We start from the raw sequence: 25557 nt of genomic DNA, 5'->3' as shown, positions 1-25557 counted from the left end.
CCGCCCCTCCCGCCTCCCCGACCCCCGCGGCCGCCTCTGCCTCCTCCTCCTCCTCCCGAGAGGCAGCGCCTCCGCCAGTCGCGCTGCGAGTGCGCGGAACCTTTATCGGCGCGCCGCGGGGCAAAGGGGGAGGCGGCCGGGGGCGGACGCCGCGCGCGAGGCACGATGGGAGATGTAGTTCTCGCCCATCCACGTGTAGTTCGCTCAGCCGGAGAGGCCGGAAGTTGTAGTCCGCCGAGCCGCGGGGACTCCTGGGAAATGTAGTCTCGCCAAGCGGCGGCCCCGGACTCATCTCCGCGGCCTCCGCGCACCCCCGCGGCCTCCGCGCCCAGAGCAAACAACGGGAATGTGTTTAAAAAGTGGGAGGGAAAGGAAAGGGAAAGAGGAAAGGGAAAGGGGAAGGAAAAGGCGAAGCGTCGCTCCCGGTTGCGGAGCGCTGCGCGCACCGGCGCGGCAAAGCGGGGCGTGCCCGGCGGCAGCTCCCACCAATCAGAGTGGGCTGCACCGCCCTCTCTGCGTGTCTATTGGTTAATCTCTCTGTCACTCAACATGAACCCCGCCCTCTACCCCCGCCCACCGCACCGCCTCCGCCAATCACCGCGCGCGGCTCCGCCCCCCGCGCGACGCCATTGGCCCGCGGCGCTGTCAGTCAGCGGCGCGGCGGCGGCGGCGATGCCGGTGCGGGCGGCGGGCGCGGAGGGCTCGGGGCGCGGAGCCGCCGCCCGGCCCGGGCTCGGCGGGGCGGCCGGGCCGGGGCCGCGCAGCCCTCGGGCCCCGCAGCGGCCCCCGGGGCGCCGCCCGCCGCCGCCCCCCGCGCCCCCCGCGCCCCGCGGCCGCGCCGCCCCGGTATGAAGCGCTGCCGGTCGGACGAGCTGCAGCAGCCCGAGGAGGAGGATCCCGGCGCCGCGGCGGAGCCGCCGCCCGGCAACGGCGTCATGGAGGGCAAGGCCGGGGACGGGGCGGCGGCGGCCGAGGCTGGAGCTGCCCCGCCGCAGCGCTCCAAGCCCCCCGACCTGAAGGTGAGCGGCGGGGGCGGCCCGGGGGGACGCGGAGGGTCCCGCGGGAGCAACGGGGGGGTTCGGGGGAGCTCAGGGGGTCCCGCCATCCCCAACTCCGGTCCCGACCTGCTACAGGTGTGACCTTGGAGGGTACGGGGTGGCTCCGGGGTGGGCGTGCGCCAGGGATGGGGATGGGGATGGGGATGGGGATGGTCCTGGGTGAGGATGCGCCAGGGATGAAGATGGTGCGAGCGTGGGGATGGTCCCGGGATGGGAATGGTCCTGTGATGAGGATGCTCCTGGGATGGGGATGGTCCTGTTATGGGGATGCTTCTGGATGAGGACGCTCCTGGAATGGTCGAAGGATGGGGATGGTCCCGGGAGGGGGATGCTCCTGAATGAGGATGCTCCAAGGATGGGAGTGGTCCTGGGATGGGGATGGTCCTGCCATGAGGATGTTCCAGGGATGGGGATGGTCCCAGGATGGGAATGGTCCCGTGATGAGGATGCTCCAGGGATGGGAATGGTCCTGTGATGGGGATGGATGAGGATGCTCCTGGAATGGGGATGGTCGAAGGATGGGGATGGTCCCGGGAGGGGGATGGTCCCGTGATGAGGATGCTCGTGGAATGGGGGTGGTCCTGCTATGGGGATGCTCCAGGGTCAGGAATGGTCCCAGGATGGGGATGGTCCTGCGATGAGGATGCTCCAGGGACGGGGATGCTCCTGTTCTGGGGATGCTTCAGGGACCGGGATGGTCCCGGGATGGGGATGGTCCTGCGATGAGGATGCTCCAGGGACGAGGCTGGTCCTGCTCTGGGGATGCTCCTGTTCTGGGGATGCTCCAGGGACCGGGATGGTCCCGGGATGGGGATGGCCCGGGCAGGGGTGACAGGGCTGTCCCCCCGCAGAGGCTGCGCAGCCCCCGGTCCCTCCGTGCCCGGTGCGGGGCGGACGCTCCGGGAGGATCCGGTGCTGCGGCACCGGGAAGTGACGGTGTGGAAATGGCCCCGAGGCTGCTCCTCGGGCTGTGTCCGGCTCGGGAGGAAAACAAGTTCTGCGGGTCCGCAGCGCTGCGGGAGCGCAGGAGCAGATCCCGCGGGAGAGAAGGAGCCCAGCCCGGCGCCTGGAGGAGGATGGGGCGATCCCGCGGGAAATCGGGCAGAGAATTCCCGCGGGTTTGGAAGCGCAGCAGCTCCGACCCCCGGCTGTTCAACAGTGTCCCGATGGTGAGGTCACGGTGGGGTTTGGTCCTGCAGAGATGAATTCCCTGCAGGAAAAGCCCTGGAGCTTGGGGGTTTCCAGGCTCTGCGGGGGCAGCGCGGTCAAGGGTGGTCACAGCAGGCTGGTCCAGAGGTGCTGCTTCCCCTCCCTGGTTCCAAAAGCACCTGGGAAAAGGGGAAGATGTCCCTGGTCACCCGAGGGCAGCCTGGCATCCAGGGAGGAGACCCTGGCTGGGGACACACTGGGCAGCTGCTTGGCCTGGAAGGTCTCCCTGATGTGGTCAAGGTCATGCAGGAGCCAAGAAGGAGGTCCAGGAGTGCCAGGCTGCTGCCATGCCTGCAGGCATCCCTTCCAGACAGGCAGCCAGGAATTAAAACCCCTATTCCTGGAGGAGAACTCAGCTGCTTTAAGCACAACAAGCCCTGTGGTTGCAGGATGTGACACACGAGGCCTTTTCTTTGACCTCTGAGCAGCAGCTCCTACTCCAGAGGCTTTTTGGGCTCTGCTGTTGTGGGGTACAAAAAACAGGTGGAGGGGAGAGCAAGAGCAAGGGCATCCACTGGCTGTGAGGGTGGGCAGGCCCTGGCACAGGTTTCCAAAAGGAGCTGTGGCTGCCCCATCCCTGGAAGTGTTCAAGGCCAGGTTGGATGGGAACCTGGTCTAGTAAAGGTGTCCCTACCCATGAAACTGGATGAGCTTTCAGGCCCCTTCCACCCAAACCATCCTATGATTCCATGATTCTGTGATCCACAGGAATGTGGTGCTCAGGGCCGTGCCAGGCTGGGATATCCTTATATCCTTACCTCGAGTGGGCTCAGCTTGGCATAGCCAAGGTGGCACTTCTCATACTCATCATCCCTCAGCATCATCCCCTGTCCTTTCTCCATCCCATCTGGAGCCCTTTTCAGCTGCACAGAGGGTCAGAAAGGGGTGGGAGCGTGGGGCAGAAGGAGCTGCAGCCTCCCATGGCAGTGAGCAGCACCACAGGCACTCCTGGGTGAGCCCATCCCTCCTGGAGCTGGAGCTCAGCCCTCCCCGCAGCCCCACGGGCAGCCCCAGCCGTGGCCAAGTGCCCATTGATTTTATCGACCCGAGTGTGATCCCTGATGCAGGTTTGCTGCCAGTGCTCACCTTTAACGTATCTGTAGCTCAGCAATTAATTACCTGCATGGAATAAATCCTCCAACTTGCTTCCCTGGGCAGAGCAGACGGAAAGCTGCGTCTGGGCACTGCCCACAGCTCCTGGGCACACTGCCTGGCCCTGCCACAGCCACCACGAGCAGCCACTTCCCCTCCTGCTGCTACAATTAGTGGTATCTTTAATATAATCTGAGAGTTTTCCTGCCCCAAACTCCCTCTGGAGCTGCACAGCGAGGTGGGGCCAAACAAGCTGGTCCTTGGTCCCTCTGCTGTCCCCAGGCTGGCACGGTGCCACCCACCAAACCAACAGACTCATCTCCCCGTGGAGCAGCATAAACTTTGCTCTGCTGCCAGCTGGAGATGGATTTGAGCTGACAACCTGGAAAAACAACAGGCTGCCTTGTGTCATCTCCATCCCTGAGCCCTGGCAGATCCGTGGCAGCTCTGCCTTCCCCAGCCCCAACTCCGGCTCCTTTTCCCACACCAAGGGCTCCATTAGGGGAAAAGAGGGAAAATAAGTTCTGGCAAGGAGGAAACTGATGTGTGAGACACACAGTTGTGCTCAGAAATACATCAGGTGGCAGAGATTTGTGTGCTCTGCAGCAGAGGGGCTGGATCCACACACAGCACTGCAGAGGGAGACAGTCCAGCCTCCCGTGGCTGCCGGGCTGTCCCACCACCACCTGGTCCCATTCCCTCTCTCCCCAGGAATCTCTGAGCTGAGTGTTTTCCCTGAGTCTCTCTGTCTCTTCTCCCCAGTGGTCTGATCTGGCCAAGGGCTGAAAGTTGAAGCCTGACATCATTCCCATCTCCAGTTTCACCATCCTGGTCTTCATGGCTCCTGCCTTTCCCTCCTTTCAACCTGAAAGCCAAGATCAGCAGGAATCCAGAGGTGTTGGCCTGAGCTCTTCCTGCTTCCCAGGGCCTGACCCAAACCCCACATCCATGGACAAAAAGCTTCTCCTGGGCTTTGTGGACCTCAGGACCCTCCCTGGAGCAGGAGGAGGGAGATGAAGATCAAAGGGAGGCCCCACCACAGGGCATTCATTTCCCAGCACTGGGAGCAATGGGATTGGGACAGGGGTGGCACAAAGGGATGGAGTGAAGCATAAACCTCCCATTTCCTCCCACTCAGCTAGTTCATATTTTTTTGAGATCCCTTTTCTATGAGGAGATGGATTTGGGGGTGGAGACCCCCAGTGGGATTCAGCATCCCCCCCATGGCAGTGCAGGGAGGATGCAGAGGATTCCTCCTCTCCATAAAGGTCACCAGCCCCTGTTCCAAGCCTGCAGGTACATTTATATTTAATCCCTGGCACGAACAATTTTCCAGGCATATTTTGGTCTGGAAAGGACACAGCCAAGGTGAGCTGGCTCCCCTGTGGCTCTGGGATGGAGCTGCTGTCAGGCAGTGGAGCAGCACAGCCCCTGGAGCAGCCACATCCATCATCCCCCAAGGCACTGCTCAGCCAGAGCTCCTGGGCTGCTGGCAGGGCCCCCCGGGGGTCTGTGCTGCTGGCAGGGCCCCCCGGGGGTCTGTGCTGCTGGCAGGGCCCCCCAGGGGTCTGTGCTGCTGGCAGGGCCCCCCAGGGGTCTGTGCTGCTGGTAGGGCCCCCCGGGGGTCTGTGCTGCACAGCAGGACCCCCTGGCCCCTCAGGGAGAGCCCCAGGGAGGGTGTTCCCTGGAGTTTGTGCTGGGCACAGCAGAGGGATGAGAGCCAGGATGGGGCCCAGCCCTCTGAGGAGCTGCATCCCAGCAGGAGCAGGCTGGTGTTGGTGTGGGCTGCTCCGTGTGGGCTGCTTGATGATCCCAACCCACCCAGATCTGGTCCCCCAGGATCCCAATCCTTGCTTCCCACTGGGTCTCAGCACTCAGCATCCCTGCAGACAGATGTGGGGACCACACTCTGACCCCCAGGCCCTGGCACAGGTGCCCAGAGAAGCTGGGGCTGCCCCATCCCTGGAAGTGTCCAAGGCCAGGTTGGACAGGGCTTGGAGCAACCTGGGCTGGTGGAAGGTGTCCCTATCCATGGCAGGGGGTGGCACTGGATGAGCTTTAAGGTCTCTTCCCACCAAACCATTCCAGAATTCCAGGATTCCAGTCCGTTCAGGAGGTGACAGCCATGGGACAAACAGCTGTGAGCTGCCATTTCTTATTCCCCAGGAGCACAGCTGGCACATCTGGCTCCTCCCAGCACCAGCAGCAGATCTCCCACCCTGCAAATGTCACCTGGGAGCAGGAGGTTGGGCAGGCTCTGGAGCCCCCAGCCCTGGGCAGTGGGTTCCCTGTTTTTCGGGAGAGCATTTTCCAGGAGCTGTGTGTTCACTCCAGCGTGTTGGTAGTGCCTTAACCAACATGACTAACGTTTGTCACATGTCTGTTCTCTCATCTGGCCCCGGGAGGAGCAGAGTGTGTGTGTGGGAGTGCTTTATTTGCCATTTTAGAACATCCCCACCTTCTCGTGGCGTTTGTGGCAGCGGGAGGAGCAGCAGAGCTTGGGATGCTGAGAGGAGCAGTGGGGTTGTCACCCCGTGGGGACAACTCTGAGCCTGTCCCCCAGCCTGGCTGGGTGTGCTGGGTGGTGGTAGGACCCCCTGGGTGGGATCCATAGGAGGATCAGGTGGAGGAAGCAGCAGGAGGGCTGGAAACCCCACCCTGGGGGTCCTGCTGCTGTGGGAGCTGCTGGGGGATTGACCCCCCTGTGCCTTCCAGTAAGGACTGGGAAGGGTTGGGAAGGATTGGGACTTCCACTGTGTCTGTGCAACACTCCAGAGCCTTGGCTGGAGCCTGTGGGCAGGCCAGGGATATAAATAATTAATAATAATAATAACAATTGAGCAGGATTTTGCAGCATGTGGCTGTGCTAGAAGGTCATGGCAACAAGATCCCCTCCTTGTGTGTCTGTCTGAAAGCCGAGTAAGAGGTTTGGATGTCGAGGCAGAGCTGGAAAACCATTTAGTGAGAAACTGGGAGGTTTCAGTGGCAGGAACACCAGCCCTGAGAGCCTGGCACAGCCTGAGCCACAGTGGGCAAGAGCAGCACCTGGTTTTCCCATGGGATGTTGTCAAGACAAAACAATCATCCATGTCACAGTTTTCCTGCAAAATATGTTGGTTTGGGTTAAAATGAGGTTTTTTCCAACTCTTCTCAGTGCAGACAGATCAGGGGCTGCTCCTTTTGAAATCCCCACCACCAAGCAGGAGACTTTGGCTGCATTAATAAAAAAGTCCAAAGAAATAAAGATATTTTTGGATTAAAATCAGTGTTTTACAGCTGAGAAATTCATCTCTGTGTCCATTGCTTCAGTTATTAAGGGATGGCTGTTCCAAACCAGCCCGTGCAGACTGTTCTGAGCCATGAGCAGTTTGGTGCCAGGAAAATGCCTCTGCTTTGGAAGTGCAGGAATATCCCAGAGAAACATAAGAAAACAGAGTTTTTACACCAGCAAATTCTCTGTAGAATCACTTTTTTGTGGCCACCACTCCCAACAAATTAATGCAGGCAAACCTTGAGCTTGACAAGCCATTGGTCCCGTGGGTTCCAGCCTGGAGGAGCAGGGCTGGGAGTCCTCTCTTTGCTTCCCTCCTCCTTTTTTTCCATGTAGTTCCCTTGTCTGCAGAGCCCCTGAAAGGTTCTTTCAGGAAAACTTGGAAAGAGCCTGAGGAGAGTTTGTTTTAAAAGATTCTTTTCAATCAGGTGGAGCTGTTGGACCAAAAGACCTGAGGGCTTCTGGCTCCCACCTCCACATTGCTGCTGGGAAAACCTCCTCTCCTTTACTGCCAGCTCCACTTTTATTTTGTTTTCATCACCCTCAAGGAAGGGAGTTGGTTGTTTCTTTTCACTTGGACCTTCTAAAGGGCTGACTGTGCCCCTGAGGGTCTGCCCTGCCCTTGAGGGGAGAGATCTGGGGGTTTATACTTATTACCTACCTAATGCTGCCTCTGTTTCCATAGAGACTCTATAAATAGAATAAAATTTAAATCACTTTTTCCTGAAGTAGTGGTTTGGTACTGTAGATTTATTCTATATTTCCTAGGAGAAACCAAAAGGATGGATATTTTCATTATGAATGGCTAAGGGAAGGATTAAGGGCTTTGCCTGCAGAGTTTGGTGACACAGGATCTCACTGCTTGTTCCTTGTCAGGGTTACAGGAGTGAGGAGAATTAGGCCCTGATGGATTTGGACCTTGTGGCTGAAATGTCTGGGATTTTTAGGAGAAGGGACCCTTGCTGTGTGGCCATGAAATGCTCCTCACCCTGCAGCTCCTGGAGGTCGTGTCTGGAACATCAGAGCTGTCCCAAAACCCACAGTGTTTGCCAAGAGTCTGCTGGGGCTGCCAACAGCTCCTGGTTCACGCTGGTTTTCCAGCAGGACTGAGTGGCAGTGCTGCTGTCACGGGAACAGCATCCCTGGGGACAGCCCTGCCACTGCACATCGGGGGTGAAATGGCCCTGGACGTCAGCAGGGTCAGGACTGGCGTCCTCAGAGTGGGGAGTGACTCCAGAATCAAGACAGGGCACAGCAGGGCAGGGCTGTGCCCTGTGACCTGCCGGGTTCCTGCCAGCTGGGGCAGCTCTGGGAGAGGAGAGCGGATTTTGATGTCCCAAGATCCTTTATTTGCTGCCTGGCAGCCGTGATGGCCCAGGGATCAGAGGTCTGGGATCTGCTGAGCCCTTTGGAGGTGCTGGAAGTTCCTGCCTGTGCTGCTGCCCCCTGACTGCCCCCACACTGCAGAGGGCACCCAGCCAGAATCTCCCAGGGATGCAAATCTGGGCACTGCAGTGGCTGCAGGGAAACCTCCCCGTGCTGACCTGGCTGTAATCAGGAGCACCATCTGTTCCACCATCCATATTGCATGATCTCCCTGTGGCCACGTCCACCCCATTCCCGGGAGCCCTCATGGGAACAGCCCTGTGCTCCGTGGGAATGGGGAGACCTGGGGGACAGCACGGCCCCAGCTCATGCTGGAAACCAGTTGCTGCCCAGCAGGGGCTGGATTTGGTGGCACAAGGCCATGAGCTGTGCTTGCATCCCCATAAGCAAGGCCAGCCTGGACTATGGAAAATCCCATGGGGAAAAGCCCCTCCGTCCTCCCTGAGCACATCAGAGAGCAGGTGGCTCTTGTGAGGCTCCAAGGGTGGGAGTAACCCTGGCATTTCTAGGGAAGGAAAAGGCTGCTCCATCCCTGCTGCCTGCAGGGTTGGGGTCTCTGTGCAGTGTGTTGGCTCTGAACTCTGAGGATCTTTCTCCTCCTCTTGCTACTTTTAGGGATAACCAGAGCTCATTGGAGACCTTCCTGAGGCGTAGGGAATGCTGGTGGGATGTGCCATCCTGAGCCACCGTGCTCGGCCCTGTGTGCCAACAATGGCCACCAATATTTAGTTTTTCCATGGATGTAAATGCTGACAGCAGGGCTCGTTCCCTCCCACAGATCCCTCTGGGATGGGGTGGGATCCCCAGAGCCCTCCAGAAGCTCTTCACCCGCTCAGGTGTTGATTTCAGTTCGGTGCCACAGCGGAGCGATGCCATCCCTTCCTGGCACTCACAGGAGTGTCTCTCAGGTAGAAGTTCTTTTCAGAGAGAGTGGTCAGGCACTGGAATGGGCTGCCCAGGGAGGTGGTGGATTCTCCAAGCCTGGAGGTTTTTAAGGTGAGACTGGATGTGGCACTGAGTGCCACGATCTGGTGATCACAGTGGGGTTGGATTAAGGGTTAGACTTGATGATCTCAGAGGTCTCTTCCAACCCAACTGATTCTATGCTTCTCCCTTCTCCTGCAGAAAATCCAGCAGCTCTCTGAGGGCTCCATGTTCGGCCACGGCCTGAAGCACCTTTTCCACAGCCGGCGGCGCTCCCGGGAGCGGGACCAGCAGAGCTCGCAGGACGCGGCGCCGCCGCCGCCGCCGCCGCCCCACGGCGCGTCCGACCACGAGTCCCCGGACGAGAAGGAGCGTTCTCCGGAGATGCACCGCGTGTCCTACGCCGTGTCCCTGCACGACCTGCCGGCGCGCCCTACCGCCTTCAACCGCGTCCTGCAGCAGATCCGCTCCCGGCCCTCCATCAAGCGCGGCACCAGCTTGCACAGCGGCAGCCGCCGCGCCAAGAGCGGCTCGCTGGAGCCCCAGAAGGGCAGCCCCCACCTCGGGCGCAAGGCCCCCCAGGACAGCAGCCTCACGGCCATCCTGCATCAGCACCAGGGCCGGCCCAGGTCCTCCTCCACCACGGACACTGCCATCCTCCTGGCCGAGAGCGGCGCCGTCTACCTGCTCACCGAGGACACCGAGGGCCTGGCTGATAAGGTAGGGCTGGAGTGCGTGTCCTGCAAGGGAGATGGAGAAAAGGAGGCTCAGGGGGGACCTTCTTGCTCTCTACAACTCCTTGATAGGAGGGAGGAGCTGGGGAGAGTCAGGCTCTGCTCCCAGGCAATCATAGAATCATAGAATTGACTGGGTTAGAAAAGACCTCTGAGATCATCAAGTCCAACCCTTGATCCAACCCCACACAGAGTGCCCTGGGCTGGTGATCACAGTGGGGTTGGATCAAGACATGGTGGATTCTCCCTCAGTGCCACATCCACAGAATCACAGAATGGATTGGGTTGGAAAAGACCTCTGAGATCATCAAGTCCAACCCTTGGTCCAACTCCAGTCCCTTTACCAGATCATGGCACTCAGTGCCACAGCCAAGCTCAGTTTAAAAACCTCCAGGGATGGTGAATCCACTCCTGTTGGCCTCTGTGCTAATGGAAAAAGGCTCCACAAGATACTTTTTCTTTCTGTTTTCGTGGGCAGTGGCAGTGCCAAGCTGCAGCTGACGCTCACAGTGTGCAGCCGGTGCCAACCCTGCTCCCCTGCCACCACCAGGACATGGGAGTCTGGTCCCAGAGGATAAACACATCATTGTCTCAGCAGCTTTGCAGGAAATGACTGCCCAGATCCTCCTCTGCCCCCTCCAGGTCCTCCTCCCCTCCTTTTACTGTGTGCAAATCAGGGCACCAGACCCTTCCCTGGCAGTCCCTGCTCCTCCCCACTGGAGTGGGGCACCCAGACCGAGTCCCCCTGCAGGGCCAGGAGCACCAGGTTGGTACTTTGAGCATCTGCAGCCAAAATTTCTTCCACAAGACCCGTGGTATTGCCCTGTGAGGAGCCCAATCCTGCTGAGCCCTCTGGGATTATGGGCAAAGCTTTGGTCCCACTGGGACAGAAGCATCCAGAGGGAGGTAAGAGCAGAGCAGGTCCGTGTCTGCCCCCAGAGCAGCTCAGAAAGGGGATGAATAATTGACTGCATATGACACAAAGAGCAATAAGAGGAGAGGCGATACTGGGGCCTTTGTGAGCCAGTGGAAAAATAACCTATTTAGAGAAACAAGAGCTACGTGATATTCTCATGCCGTATTATTTTTCCGTAGCCCTCAGGAAACCCTGAACCTCCTGCCTGGGAGCCAACCAGCTCCTTTTCCTCAGGGAGGGTTGGCATGGCTGTGCCCTGGGTTCCAGCACCCCTGGCAGGGGGGTGGCACTGGGACTTTGGGCCAGCATCGCTTGGCATGGCCCCTGCCTTGTCCTCAGGGATCTGACACCTCCTCCCTGTCTCACCCTCAAGGGCTCCTGGGAAAGGACCATTTTCCCCCCCCAAATTTCATGCTGAATTTTCCACTCACTGCATAAGGAGCACACTCTGGATGAGTCCCTCGTGGGATCACTCAGCCTCAGCAAGTGCCTTATGAGCAGCTATTGATTTTTTTCCTTCTTTTTCTTACGTTCATGCAGTTTTCCTTTTACCTGCACTAGTTCCTCACCCCCTGATCCCTGATGGCACCAGGCCACTCTCCACCCTGCTAGGGCCTGGCACACACAGTTCCTCCCCCCTGCACCCCCTAATTCCCCCCAAAAGCCACCTGTGGTGCCAGGGAACAGCTGGGGTGGCTGGAGAGGGACCGTGGAACAATCTGGGAATTTGGTGCTGGATGCCACTTCTGGCTGGTGCTCGTGGTGTACCCCGAGAGGTGCCTCATGTGCTCCTGTGCTGCCCTGGGGAGCAGCTCTGAGGGGTCATCCCCACCAGGGGCCAGCAAAGGACTGTCCCCTGCATCACACGCTGGGGACAAGGCTTTGCTTTGCAGGGTGGTGCCCACCTGGGGTCTGTATTCGTGTTCACCCCCATTCCCCGCCTTCCACACCGCGCTGTGCCCACCTCGTGCGTGCGGATGAGTTTGGAATGACTCGGACATCCCCTGCCTCCTGCTGGCAGCTCGGGACCAAGGCTTTGGATGCCGGCTCTGCTCCCGGAGCCGTGTGTGCCCGCGGGCTGTGTCTCTGCCTTGCAGTACAGGGGTCTCGCCCCCCAGCGAGCCGGGGGATGCTGCAGGAGATGCGAATCGGGGGCTGCGGGTACAGCCGGGAGCATCCCTGGCTTCCAAACACGCGGCCTCCCGCATCCCACGGCTCTGCTGTTTGGCCAGGGTGGCACATTTGGGGCGTAGATCGGTGTCGGTGTGTCCGGTGCCGGTGTTGCACACCGGGACGTGCCGGTGGCACGTGTGACAGCGGCGGTGACAGCGGCGGTGGGATCGGGGCTGGCGGAGGCTGCGGCAGGGACCGCGCGCGGCGGCGGGAGCGTGCGGGAGAGGGAGCTTTCTCCTTATCTCCCTAATCCCGTCCTGGTGACCCGCCAGGCCGCCGGGAGGGGCGGGCACACGGGCATTATGGGCTGAGACGGGTGACGGGGCCCTGGCACCGGGGGACCTCCCCGCAGCCCCCCATCCCTGCGGTCGGAGGGTGTCCCCGCAGCCCCATCCCTGCGGTCGGAGGGTCTCCCCGCAGCCCCCATCGCTGTGGCCGGGGCTCAGCCGGGCGCCAGTGCTGGCGGGGCAAAGCCTCCCGGGGGGACCCTCGTCCCCGGCGGGGCGGCCGGAACTGGAGCGGGGCCCCCGCGGGGTTCTGTGCCTGGTGCTGCCGGGGAGCTGCACGGACGCCTGCGGGGATTGCGGGATGGTTCATGTCCAGGTGAGCCGCGCCTTGGGACGGGGGTGCCCCCCGAGGGACCGGCGCGGGGGGCGCGGCGGGGCCGGTCGCCGTTAGAGGGCGGTGTTACCGCAGCGCTGCGCTACGTCCGTCTGTCTGTCCGGCTGCTCGTCCGTCCGTGCGCGCTCCAGGCCGCCTTCTTCCCGCATCCCCCGGGCATCCATCGCCGATGTCACGAGTGCAAGTGCTCAGCCCGGCTCGGACCCGCCGAGCATCCCCCGGGGCTGCGAGGGGCCGGACCCGGGGCGGGCTCGCTGCCCTCGGTGTCCCTCGGCAAGTGACAGCACCAGCTGCCGCTGCTGCCCGTGTGGCCCTCCCCGGGCCCCTCCCGCGGCCGCCTTGGCTTCTCGGAGCAGATGCTTCTCCAGTGAGGCACTGGAGGAATGGGGGGAGCAGAGGGGCTCTGTGCCATGTCTCAGCTTTGAGCTCCCGGGGCCAGCTGTGAGCCACACTTATTTATGGGATCAAAACTCAGTGTGCTGTTTCCCTGCTCCTGCCTCCTCTCTCCATGCTCTTCTCCCTGCCCCAGCCATGCTGGAGAGAGTCTGCAATGTCCTGGGGCTCTGCCTTGCAGGGGGGACCTGTCCTTACAGCCCCAGCCGTGCCATCCTGGTGCCCCAAGGGCATCAGCCCTCTGGACACAGGGCAGGATTCATCCTGCTAAATTTAGATTCCCCCTGGGTCAGTGGCTATATCAGGGCCAGACGGATTACAGGCAGCAGGGAGAAACCTGGAATTCCTGGGCATCCACCCCGGGGTGGCTGTGATCCATGGGGGCAGAGGGATTTGGGGTGCCCAGGGGGCTGTGGGACAGCTCAGCCTTCGCCACGGCAGCTCAGGGATGTCAGGCAAAGTTCATCGTCTCTGCCCTGGCATCTGCTCACTGGCTGTGGCATGTCCAGCTCAGCCTTGGCTTCCTCCAGCCCTCCTGGCATCCAACTGCCTTCACTTCCAGGGTAAGGATGTGGTTTCTCCCTCCTACAGCTCCTGTTTCCCACAAGTCTCAGTCAATAACTGGGACAGGGACAGGGATGGGGACTCTGCACAACCCACCTGTGGTTGTCCCCACATCTAAGCCAGACAGAAGTTTCCAGGCAGGGGTTTCCCTTATTCCCTGCCTCAGTTTCTCCAGCTGGGAACCAAAGCAAACACATCCATACATTGGTGAAGTCTCTCACATCTTCAGAAGATTTGCTGGCAGAGGCAAAGCACGTTCTCCCCTCCTACCCAAACTCCCAGTGAGTTCTGGTGTTAAAATCTCAGGGAAGGAGGTAAAATAGTCTAGTGGTGACTGCAAAAGGGAACAGAGGGAATAGTGGTGTAAAGCTGCCCTCCCTGCAGCCCCCAGCCCCATGGCTGGGCATCCCTTGGGCATCTGGATCCCAAGGGAATGAGCTGGGGAACACCAGGGTGTGGAGACCCTACAAGTGCCCAGGGTTTTGGGGGGAAATTACTGACCTTGGCTGCAAACTGAGCTCCCACCAGGCATCATGGAACTGGAGGTGTGAGGGTGCTTGTGTCCAGGTGAGCTCCCACCTCCCCACCTCCATCTCCCCCTGGCAGGGGAATGAGCCTGTGAGCCAAGGCTGGTGCTGGGAACTCGCTCCCACACTCCCATTGGGATGGTGCTTCGAGGAGCACTTTGCAATAAGCAGATAATAGCTGTGAAGACAAAGACAGCCGAGATTGCTGCTTAATTAATTCAGGAGAAGAATATCAGACTGGTACTGATTCACCCCTTGGTGAAGACACCGCGTTCCTCAGCCTTGGGTGACATATGGCTGCTGATTGCAGCCCACCAGCAGCTCCTGCTCCTGTCAGGCAGCGCTGCCAGCACCACGATCCCGGGGGATTTGGGGTGAGCAGGGTGTGGGAGGGATGCCCAGGGTGCAGGGCAGGATTTAGGGAGCAGGACTCCTGTCTGTACCCTGCTCTCTCCCAGCCATCCCTGCTGCTGTGGGCAGGGGGATGAGGTGTAGCTGAGGGCAGGATTTGGCTCCTGAGTCAGGATGAGCAAAGCAGGGCCCTGCTTTGTGACTCCTCACCTCACTGAGGCTGTGGCTCTGCCCCTCCCTGCAAGGGGGGAACTCTTGGCCAAGAATCCACTTGCTTTGGACCCCTAAAGCACTTGGGAATGTGATGCTAAGGAGCAGTGGACTTTGCAGACCTTCACCCTTGTCAGCATCCTGGCACCTGATAATCCATACACAGCTCTCCCAGTCAAGGAGATTCTAGTGCAGCTTGTGTGGTTTTCTTCCTGTTTTTAGTCCCTGCTTCTCTAGACTAAGCCCAGCCCCAGAGAAAGCAAAGCCCAAGCCCCAGATCTGCCATGTGTTTGTGTTGCAGCATAAGGTGACCCATCTCTTGGTTGACATGCTCAGACCAGGAGTTCGTTCGTAGGTGGATCCTGCACTGCTCAGCACCAGCACTCACCAAATCTGCTGTGATTTTCTGGCCATCCAGGGACTTTCTTTGCATGGCAGCTGGGTTTTTTTATTTTTAAACTTGCCTCTTAGGTCAGGCTCGAGAAACAGCTGCTGCCACTAAAGCAGCAGACTAAATCTAAAGCAGAGCTGGGGGTAAGGATGGACTCTGACACCAACCTCTTGGGTAATTTCCTTGCAAAACCCCCACTTTTCCCTGGTGTGGGGATTATTTGTTAACCTTCCCCTTGTCCTGGGGAGATGAAGGCAGGTGGCTTCCTAGGAATCCAGCACCTGAGGTCCCCAATAAATCCCACAAATGCTCTCCAGGTCTCTTTGCAGCAGGATACCTGCACTGTCTCACCCTGAACATCCCAGCCCTTATCAAGTCCTCACTCCATCAGCCTCCTCTGGGGAAATCTGTCTTCCTCTGTCCTTCCCTGAGGTCAGGGACAGCCCAGCAGGTCAGGCAGGGATTGTGGAGGGCAGGAGGTGTGGGGGGCATTGCAGTTCACCACAGGCTGGGTGGGCTGTGTCACAGCACCAGGGCAGGGCAGTGCCTGGCAGCCCCAAAACCACCGAGGGAAGCAGATGGTTTTCAGGGCCAGCCTTAAGGAGGGAAGTGGAAAGCAGATTTCTGAGCAGGAAGGGTGCTTTCCACAGTGTCCTGTGCAGCTGGGTAACTCTCCTGCCCTGCTGAGACAGCAGAAGAGTGATGGGAAGTGACCCCTGACTCCTGTGCTAAAAAGAGAAGTGATGGTATGAGAGATACCAAACCAAAGCTGACCGTCCCTTGGTCATCTGCCCCATGTCATGCCCGAGGCATCCACGGCCCGAGGCTTGGCCAGGCTGCTAAATCCACCCTCTGGGATCAGGGGGACTGGTGAGGAGCGGTGCCTGCCCACAGGAGACACGCTGCTCCCACCCAGGCTGGTGAGGAGCCCCGTGTGCTGCCAGCGCCGTCCCCGTGGGCAGCACTGCGGCGTCACCGCGGGGTCCGGCCGTGCCCGCCGGCTGTGGAGCTTTGGTGCAGCTCCAGGAGGAAGCTCTGCCCTGTCCTCACCCTTCCTCAGCCTGGCTAAGCGCCACATGGTAGGCACAGCTGATTTCTGCTCCTGCTGGCTTTATTTTTCCAGGGAATCTGCTCTTCTCTGTGCCTTTTGGGATGGTTGGTACCGGTGCCACAGTGGTTGGAGCTTGGGCTAGAAGTGGGCAAGGATTTTAGTTACTGGTGTTGAACTGTGTGTTGGCAGCTTCACATCATGGATTGGTCTGTGATGGGCTGCTCCAGCTCTGCCTTCTCCCTGCTCCTGACACCCAGGGGTGCACCAAGAGCTGGCACAGGGGTGCACAGGCACTGCAGGGTCCGGCAGTGCCAGGCTCAAGGCTGTGGGGGCCAAAGCACCACAACTCGGGGTGCAGCATCACCCCCAGCGCCTCTCCAGCATGGCAGGCTGCACTTGCAGGGCACAGATGGAGGTGGGGACAGCCCAGGAGGCGATGGCAAGCACGAGGCTGAGCAGTGCTCAGCTGGCTCAGCTGAGGGAGCAGCACAGGCTTCCCCATTACACATGGATCTGGGTCACGGTCAGCTCATCGGGCCGGCCTGCACCACTCCACGGCTGCAAATACTCCCTAAGCTGTTGTTGCCTTGTTGCTTTTTTTGAGGAGTAACTAAAGCAGGGAGCTGCAAAGGAACCTGTCCCAGTTAGCCCGTTGTCTGTGGGCATGGTGGGTGTGAGGTTTCAGCATCAGCAGGGCACAATGAGGGCTTTGATCTGGCACAGTGTAAGGCTCTGGGCTCCAGTTGTGCTTCCCTCCATCGCCCTGGTCCAGGCCTGACCCATTGACCCTGCTCTGTGCAGCCCCACAGGTTTGGGGTGAGTCAAACACCGAGCCCCAGGTCTCCTTCTCACCCAGGACTTTAATTTTGGCCCCTCAGCAGCTCCACTGGCTCAGGAATAAATGCAGTGCCCAGGGGGTGACTCCAGACTGCCACTGGCTCCTGCTGTACCTGAGCCTGTGCTGTCCCTGCTTGCTTTTCAGACATCCCATTTAATATCTTTTGAATTGCATATAAATCTCCGACACCTCTGTCTGGTCAGTCAGCTGGATGTGTTTTCTGTGCCTTGCATGTTCTCCCATGGCAGAATCAGGTCAGTGCCTTTCCCTTCACTCCCCATGGCACGAGGGGGGCAGATCCAGGTCCATGCAGTGCACCCTGTGGGTCAGGGCACCTCCTGGTCCTGGCACGAGTGGCTGGTTCCCATTAAGCTTCCTGAGGCTGCCCATCTCCTTGCACAATGCCCGTGTTTTCCCCCGGGGTTTCTCCCTTATGGATGCCCTGGCTTTGTGTCCCGCCGTGTGACACAGCAGATGCCAGAGCCGCCCGACCCCCTGCGTCAGGGCACGGGCAGCACATGGGGCTGGAGGCGTGTGAGCCTCGGCACGGGGCCGAGGGGGGTTTGCATTTCAGCTGCTGTGGCTGGAGCTGTAAACAGCTCAGCAGAGCTCCTGAGTCGGCAATCCCTCCGGAGCCATCCATCGCCTCGGCCCCGCGCCGGGCAGCGCGGACGGGGCTGCAGGAGGGTCCTCCTCCTCCTCCTCCTCCTCTTCCTCCTCCTTCTCCTCCTCCTCCTCCTCCTCCTCCTCGTCCCCAGCCCCTGCTGCTCCCCCAAGACTTGGCTGCCATCAGCTGCTGCTTTCCCCGGCCAGGCACCGGGCCATGGCAGCTGGCACTGCCCGGCCAGCGCTGCGGGGCTCGGGGACACCGCGGGGACACGGCCCAGCCACCCGCACCAACTAGCCCCGGGGGACCCCAGCCCTGCCCGCCATGGAGGTAGGTCCTGGCAGCTGTTTGGGGTTCGAGTGAGGTGCTGGGGAGGCTGGGGATGGGCAGAGAGACCCACGGGGGGGTTCGGTACCTCCGTTCCTGGCGCGCGGCGAATGGAACCCACCAGGTCTGTGCCGGTGGGAAACTCCTCTGTGAGCTGAATCCCTGAACGTGCCTCCCTGCATTATGTAAGAAAAGTGAGTCTCAGGCTGGTAGATGAGTGGAGACAGCGGCTGCCAGCCCATTGTGCCCATCCAGGGATGGCACAGGAGCAGGGAGCGGGCAGGGCATGGAGAGGAACACGAGCTGCCTGCCCTGGGCACTGCTGCAGGCTGGAAAGCAGGGTGGGAAGTGTGAGTCAGGGCTCCTGCTTCTATTTTCAACACCTGGCATGGGTCTGGTGGGAATAACAGCTCTGCCTGGGGAGGTGCAGGGCTGGGAATGCACCTGGGGATGGGGACAGGGACATTGCCAGGCCGGTGGCAGTCACCGGCTCACGGGATGCTGTGCAGAGTTACACTGATAAAGTGCTCTGAGGAAGAGGGACCACATTTAATAACTGCCCCAAAATCCCCCTCTCCACGTCCACCTGCATTTCTCTGCTGGCTGTGACCTCTCCCTTGTGGCTTTCCACAGCCACCAAGGGACCCAGACACGCTGACACCTTGGCTGTGGTGGAGCTGCCCTGGGTGTGCCCTGCATCCAGCATCACTCAGCAGCCCGTGGCACTTGTTTTCTCCAAGCTTGAAGGTGCACCTGGTCCTTCCCACAGCTGTGTTGTCTTTCAGCTTGGAATCACAGTCCCATTTTGTAGGGAAAGCCCTTGCTCAGGGTGGATGTGGCAGGAGCCACGGCATTAAATCATCCACCACTTCCCAGTGGGCTGTAGGGCTTGGAAAACAAAATAGTTCAGGCTGTGAGTAAGTGCCTTGAGAGTTTTGTTCTGAACTTTGCAATAATTGTGCAATCTCTTCAGAAGGGGGTTCAATGCAGCCGTGGGTGTGTGGGGAGACCCAGGGCCTGCTCTGGGGCCACGACCTCGTGCTCCTCACCTGCCACCTGGGCTCCCTTCCACCCAACCTGCAGCACCAAATGACCTGGCATTGCATAATTGTGCCCAGCCATGGCCCTCTAAGTACTGTTTGCTCAGCTTATTAGCTCGAGCCTTTTGCATATCTCAGCTCTCCTGGGCTGTTCTGTTGATAAGAATAATTTTTGTTCCCGAGTCCTGCATTCCTCCCGCATCCCACATCAGTCCTGGCTCTCCCCTCTGAGCCTGCCTGGAAAACAAGCACTGGAAAACAGCACTTTCATTTTGATGTGCCTACCAGAAGGCTTTCTGCATGTAGGGAAAGTGTGGCTTTTAATAATCCCCCTGTTAAATCCACTGCACAGTCATTTAGGCTTGCTGGGATTTAGCAGGCAGTGTCTGTTAATGCTGCAGAGATCTGTATTGTGGTTTTTTGGTGGTTGTTTTCAAAGGAATAACCTGATGTGCCTTTCCTATGATCTGTCCTGTGATCTGAGAGAGAGAGCAGGGGACAGGATTTCATCCCAGCCCTGTCAGCATGGGTGGGCACCATTGGATCCGTGCTGTTCATCCTGCCCCTCCCTTTCCCCCGTGCTCCCAAATGTAATCCCTTTAATAAATCACACAATCCCAGGATGGTTTGTGTTGAAAGGGACTTTCAAGCCCATCTTTTTCCAACCCCAGCACCTCCCACCAGCCCAGGTTGCTCCAAGCCCTGTCCAGCCTGGCCTTGGACAATTCCAGGGATGGGACAGCCACAACTTCTCTGGGCAACCTGTGCCAGGCCCTGCCCACTCTCAGAGGGAACAATTTCTTCTCCATACCCACTCTAAACCTCCTCTCTTTCCAGTCCAAAAGGTTGACTTTACAGGGCAAAGGTCTGGGTGATACCCAAAGCTTTCCCTCTTCAGAAACAGAGTTGGAGCAGTTTCTCCCTTTCCCTGGCCCAGCTGTGGTTTCCCTTTTCAGCATCTCCAGACCTGCCTTTTCCTTTGCCGTGGTCAGTCTTTCCCTTTCTCTACAGAGAGCTGCACATCTGGGCAAAAAGTCTGTTTCCTGCTGTTTCTAATTTTTGCCTCTCGATAAGAAACCACAGCAAAACCCTCTGGGCAGGGCCCAGCCTGGCTGAGTGGCTAAGAATAGCCTGGCAGCAGGGTCTGAAAACTCTGCAGTTAATTTGTTAGGAATTAATGTTTATTTAAAAATTGCCACTCCAGACAGTGAATCCCGCTGGGTTCTGCCTTTTGCTCTCATTCTCCAGCCCTTGCCCCAAATTACAGCCGTGTTGCTGCAATGAAGAGAGACCAAAAGCCTCAGAGAGGGGGCTGGGGCTGCTCCCAAGGAAGCTGAGAACTCCAGATGAGGTCCCAACACCCCCAGACTCCCAGCAGGACATCAACAACGTGGAAGGAGGAGATGCAAGTGAATAACAGAAGGGCAGTGTTGGCTCTGGCTTTTCCAAGCCCCCTGGGGACCTGCTGCAGATGGGAATGTTCGCAAGCAGCTTCTTGAGAACATTCCTCCCTCCTGCACACGGCATTTCCTGGTGATAACACACTCCTAAGCAATGATCTCGCAGCATTATCCCTATTAAAGGGTCATTCCGGGAAAGTGGGATGGAAATTAGAAATTATTCAGGTCTGCCAATAGTATTTAACTTTCAAGCAGCTCTTAATTAGAAGCCAGGGGCCATTTATACAACCACAGAGGTTTTGCATAAGAATCTGCATATAAAACCCAGCAACTGGAAAGATTTAGGGATTTTTTTTTCCCAAGTGTCCAGGTTGGAGAGCACGAGGCAGGACCTGGGTTACAGTCCAGGCTCTGCCAGTGATTTTAAATGTGGCCTCAGGCAAGTGATTTCCTCTCCCAAAGCTCCAATTTGTCTTTTGTCTGAATTTCCTGGGAGGCAGCTGTGTTTGCAAGAGGAGCTTGGCACCACTGGCATCACTGCCAGGTGACAAAGCTTGGAAAAGCAAGCAGAGGAATCCCTACACCTGCAGCTCTGGGATCAGGAGTCATCCACGATTTGGGGTTAGGGGAGGGTTTCTGCTGAACTTCTGGGTGCATCCGGGCTAAAAGCAAGACTGAAATACCTCTGGGTTGCTCAATCCCTGTGCTCTCCACTGGTTTGGTGGGAGATCTGATGGTGGGTTCCAGTTGTCCTCACTCCTTGTCCTGGCTGGCAGGTCCAGCAGCCCAGACAGGCGGGTGCCCATCCCTGCACAGGGTGAGGGCGGAAACTCTCCTCGAGTGTCTGGCAGCAGCAGATGATGCCCCTTCCTGAAAGGCCCTGGGAAAATCCAGCCCCAAACCCCTGACTGGTCACTGTGCTCTCCATCTGGCATATTCCTGGGATTCCAGCAGTGGTGGCATGGCCAGGAAATGTTCAACCAGCTGGGAAACAGCCCAACATCTCGCTATGCTCTGGTTAACTATTCTCCCACCCAGCTCTTGCCCCATCCGCCCTCCTCTGCCCCCTCCTCTCCCCGGGGGGTTCTCTCCCTCCCCTGAGCATCACCCTCCTCTCTCTCTGCTGACAGCTGGACAAGGGGGACGTGACCACGCTCAGCCTGCCCTCGGGCGCCGGGCACGGCGACGCCGACGGCACCGTGTGCCTGGACGTCCCCGATGGCACCCCCGACCCTCACCGCACGAAAGCCGCCATCGAGCACCTGCACCAGAAGATCCTCAAGATCACGGAGCAGATCAAGATCGAGCAGGAGGCGCGGGACGACAACGTGGCCGAGTACCTGAAGCTGGCCAACAACGCGGACAAGCAGCAGGCGTCGCGCATCAAGCAGGTGTTCGAGAAGAAGAACCAGAAGTCGGCGCAGACCATCGCGCAGCTGCACAAGAAGCTGGAGCACTACCACAAGAAGCTGAAGGAGATCGAGCAGAACGGCCCCTCCCGGCAGCCCAAGGACGTGTTCCGGGACATGCACCAGGGCCTCAAGGACGTGGGGGCCAACGTGCGCTCCAGCATCAGCGGCTTCAGCGGGGGCGTCGTGGAGGGCGTCAAGGGAGGGCTCTCGGGGCTGTCCCAGGCCACCCACACGGCCGTGGTGTCCAAGCCGCGCGAGTTCGCCAGCCTCATCCGCAACAAGTTCGGCAGCGCCGACAACATCGCCCACCTGAAGGACACGCTGGACGACGGGCACCCCGAGGAGGCGTCGCGGGCGCTCAGCGGCAGCGCCACGCTGGTGTCCAGCCCCAAGTACGGCAGCGACGACGAGTGTTCCAGCGCCACGTCGGGCTCTGCCGGCGGCAGCAACTCCGGGGCGGGACCCGGCGGGTTGGGGAGCCCCAAGTCCAACACTCTGGACAGCCACCACAACAACTTCGACACCATCCTGGAGGAGCTGCGGGAGATCAAGGACAGCCAGTCCCACCTGGAGGACTCCATGGAGGACCTCAAGGCGCAGCTGCAGCGGGATTACACCTACATGACGCAGTGCTTGCAGGAGGAGCGGTACAGGTAGGGGTGGGTGGGGGCCTGGGTCACCCAAAGTGGCTCTTTGGGGACCACATGCCACCATCCTGGGCTTGCCCAGCTAAGCTCTGCATGCCAGGGACATGGGGAGCTGCAGTGCCCACTGCCAGACCCCCATGGAGGATGGTGGGATGTTTTTTCTCAGCAGCCACAACCAGGGGAGGGTTGGAGGGACCAGGGGGTGTCCCCAGTGTCAGGGGAAGGAGGGTAGGGGGTCTGCAGGGAGATCTGCCCACCCCAGTGCCCCTTCACCCCCTGCACAGGTATGAGCGCCTGGAGGAGCAGCTGAATGACCTCACAGAGCTGCACCAGAATGAAATGACCAACCTGAAGCAGGAGCTGGCCAGCATGGAGGAGAAGGTGGCCTACCAGTCCTACGAGAGGGCACGGGACATCCAGGTAGGGCAGTGTGAGGGCTCTGCACCCTCCATCCACAGGGTGGCAGAGAGACTCTGGGAAAGAGGGTGGGGAAGGGGGATCCCTTTTCATAGCACCCTCCAGGTGAAGTTCTTCCCGTGATGCTGTTACAGCAAGAAGCAGGTAACTAAACCATGTCCTCAGAACCTTAGATTGGGTTGGATTGGAAGGGTCTGTACAGATCATCCAGCCCCACCCCTGGGCATGGGTAGGGACACCTTTCACCCTTTCACCTGACCAGGTTGCTCCAAGTCCCATCCAACCTGGCCTTGGACACTTCCAGGGATGGGGCAGCCACAGCTTCTCTGGGCAACCTGTGCCAGGGGCTGCCCATCCTTACAGGGAAGAATTCCTTCCTGATATCCCATCTAACCCTGCCCTCTTGTCCTGTTGCTCCCATGCCTGTGAAGAAAGGACCCAACAAATCCCTGCTGATGTCCCTGGATGCACCAGGCTGGTCTCTTAGAAGCCACATGTGGGCCAGCACAGTCCCCTGTCCCAGTTTGGGCCATTTTCCCTGCTGCAGGGAAAAGACCTTCCCCAGCCCAGTCAGAAGAAAACTTCCCAGCAGCAAGGGAGGCTGGGGCAGGTACCAAAGTCCCTCAGGGTCCATCCTGGAGCTGCTGACACTCCGTCCCTCACAGGAGGCCGTGGAGTCCTGCCTGACACGGGTGACGAAGCTGGAGCTGCAGCAGCAGCAGCAGCAGGTGGTGCAGCTGGAGGGGGTGGAAAATGCCAATGCCAGGGCCCTGCTGGGCAAGTTCATCAATGTCATCCTGGCCCTCATGGCCGTGCTGCTCGTCTTCGTCTCCACCATCGCCAACTTCATCACGCCGCTCATGAAGACCCGCATGCGCATCCTCAGCACCGCCCTGCTCGTCCTCTTCCTCTTCTTCCTCTGGAAGCACTGGGACTCCATCAGCTACTTCCTGGAGCACGTCCTGCTGCCCAGCTGATCCGCAGCTCGGGGGCTTTGCGTTTCCCGCAGAGGAGAGGGAGGAGGGGATGGGGATCTGGAGCCTTCGGGTTGTTCCTTCATGCGCTCGGTCCGGCTGCTCTCCCAGCCCTCGGTGGTCATCGGGGCACGGCGTGTTGGAGCTGGACCTGTCAGTCCTCTGGGATGTTTGGGGAGGGTGGGATGGGGAGCGAGGAGAAGTTTTGGAAGACACTTGTAGTTTATGGGGTGCTGGGTTTTTCTAGGGGGTTTGGGTGGTTTTTTTAAGGGTCATCCTGAAGTCCGTGGGTAGGAGACCTTCTGCAGGGATCTCCAGTTGGTGGGAAGGATTGAGCTGGACCAAACCTGGCTCTGGGAGAACTTCCTGCAGAGAGAGGAGAGGGTTCAATGGGGGCTGGGTTTTCCCTTTCATCCTTGACAATCAAGGTGGCAAAGAGCTCAGCTCTGGGTTGCAGCAAAAGCAAAGCACGTGGTGGTGGAGAAAGCGGGTCCAAGGCAGACACAGCAGGACATGCACGTCCCACCAGCCTCTTCCAAGCCCAGCACAGCCCGGCCAGGACAGAGCAGGGCTGTGCCACTGTCCCAGTCCCCACAGGGGCTGGGCACACACAGGGGACCCGATGCTGGAGACAGCACCGGCACAAGCGAGATCCCCTGCGCTGGTTTCATTTATTTATTTCCCAGTTCTTTGGCTTTAGTTGATCCAATCTCTTCAGGGACACCTGGACTTTGTGGCATTGCACCTCTGAGTTCTGCAGCCTCTGCGCCGTGTCGTGTGTGTGCGTGTGTGCGGTTTTTAATTTAATTCCAGACCTGTTTCCATTTGTGAATCAAAGCTGGTGGGGCAGGGGGGTGAGGAGCCTTCCAACCCCCCAGCCCCACACCAGAGCACAGCATGCTGTCTCAGATGTTTCTTAAATTATTTCATACATATATATTTATGTAATATATCTATACACACATATATATATAAATATATATATAAAAGTACATGCATAGCCAGGTGCTCCTCTGGTGCAAACAGGTGCTGCTCCACCCACCTGAACCACTTTGCCTCAGCTGAGAATTTGGCCCTTAACATTTTCCATGGCACTTTCCAGGGCTGACACGGGACACGGTGATTGGGAGGGTTGGGAGGGTCTCACAGATGGATGTGGAGAAGTTGCATGTCCTCCCCCACCTTCTCTGTGCTCCCAGGTCCAAGCCAAGCCCACCTGTGGCCCCACCCTGCATCCCCTCAGCTCTGCGGCATCACCTCTCACACAGCTTGAGCATCACATCTCCTCTGGCATCTGGGAGGTGACATGGGTTTAATATCAGAGATGAGGTTCAGCCAAGCCCCAGTGCAGGAGCAGGGCCGTGCCCAGGTGGCCCACACAGGTGTGGGCAGCACACACCTTTGTGGAGGCTCCCTGATGCCCGTTGGTGCAGGTGACACCCAGGGCACGCCCTCTCTGGAGAGAACAGAGTCAGATACATCTCCATGAACATCTGAGCAAGGTGAGCTTGCCCAGAGCTGCAGAACCTGCCCCATCCTTGGGTCCAGCAGAGCTCCCTGTCCTGCCACATCCTGACCAGGTGCTCCCTCCACCAGGTCAGCCCTTACTCCGTGAAACACCTGTAAGAACAAAACAGAATAATTGAATTCCAAAGTCAGAGCTCCCTAAACTCAGCTCCATGCACTGCCTGAGCCCAGACCGTGAGAGCCCGTGGGGGGAGCCCAGGGGGGAGCCCAGGGGTGCAGCCGCCCCAGCCCTGCCAACCCCGCACCGGGAGGGAGGGAGGAGGACGAGGAATAACCTCTTTTATCAGGTCACACCAGGCAAGGGATGCGGCACCGCGGACCAGCAGCCACAGGAGGGCCCCCGGTCCCCACCGCAGATCGCGGAGCCGCCCGGGAACATCTTCCTTAATGCCGGGCTGGGGCTGGGGCTGGGGCAGGGGCAGCCCAGGGTGGAGCCCCCCACCCCAATTTGCGCCTTAACCCCTTCCTGCCCGCAGCGCAGCACTGCCCCAGCGCCA

General features: G+C 59.1%; 1 protein-coding gene across 1 annotated transcript; it reads left to right on the top strand.

Annotated features, from left to right (window-relative positions):
* Positions 1-709: 709 nt before the first annotated feature.
* TMCC2 (transmembrane and coiled-coil domain family 2) lies at positions 710-24525 on the top strand. The gene is made up of 5 exons (XM_071578829.1): positions 710-1019; positions 9142-9660; positions 21214-22148; positions 22427-22562; positions 23225-24525. Exons 1-5 carry the CDS (start codon positions 849-851, stop codon positions 23534-23536), a joined length of 2073 nt encoding a protein of 690 aa, XP_071434930.1. The 5' UTR covers positions 710-848; the 3' UTR covers positions 23537-24525.
* The last annotated feature ends 1032 nt before the right edge of the window (positions 24526-25557 follow it).

Source organism: Pithys albifrons, chromosome 28, assembly GCF_047495875.1.
Source record: "Pithys albifrons albifrons isolate INPA30051 chromosome 28, PitAlb_v1, whole genome shotgun sequence".
Taxonomy (NCBI): domain Eukaryota; kingdom Metazoa; phylum Chordata; class Aves; order Passeriformes; family Thamnophilidae; genus Pithys; species Pithys albifrons.
Note: the sequence above shows the minus strand (reverse complement) of the source record. Positions and strands in the feature narration are given on the sequence as shown.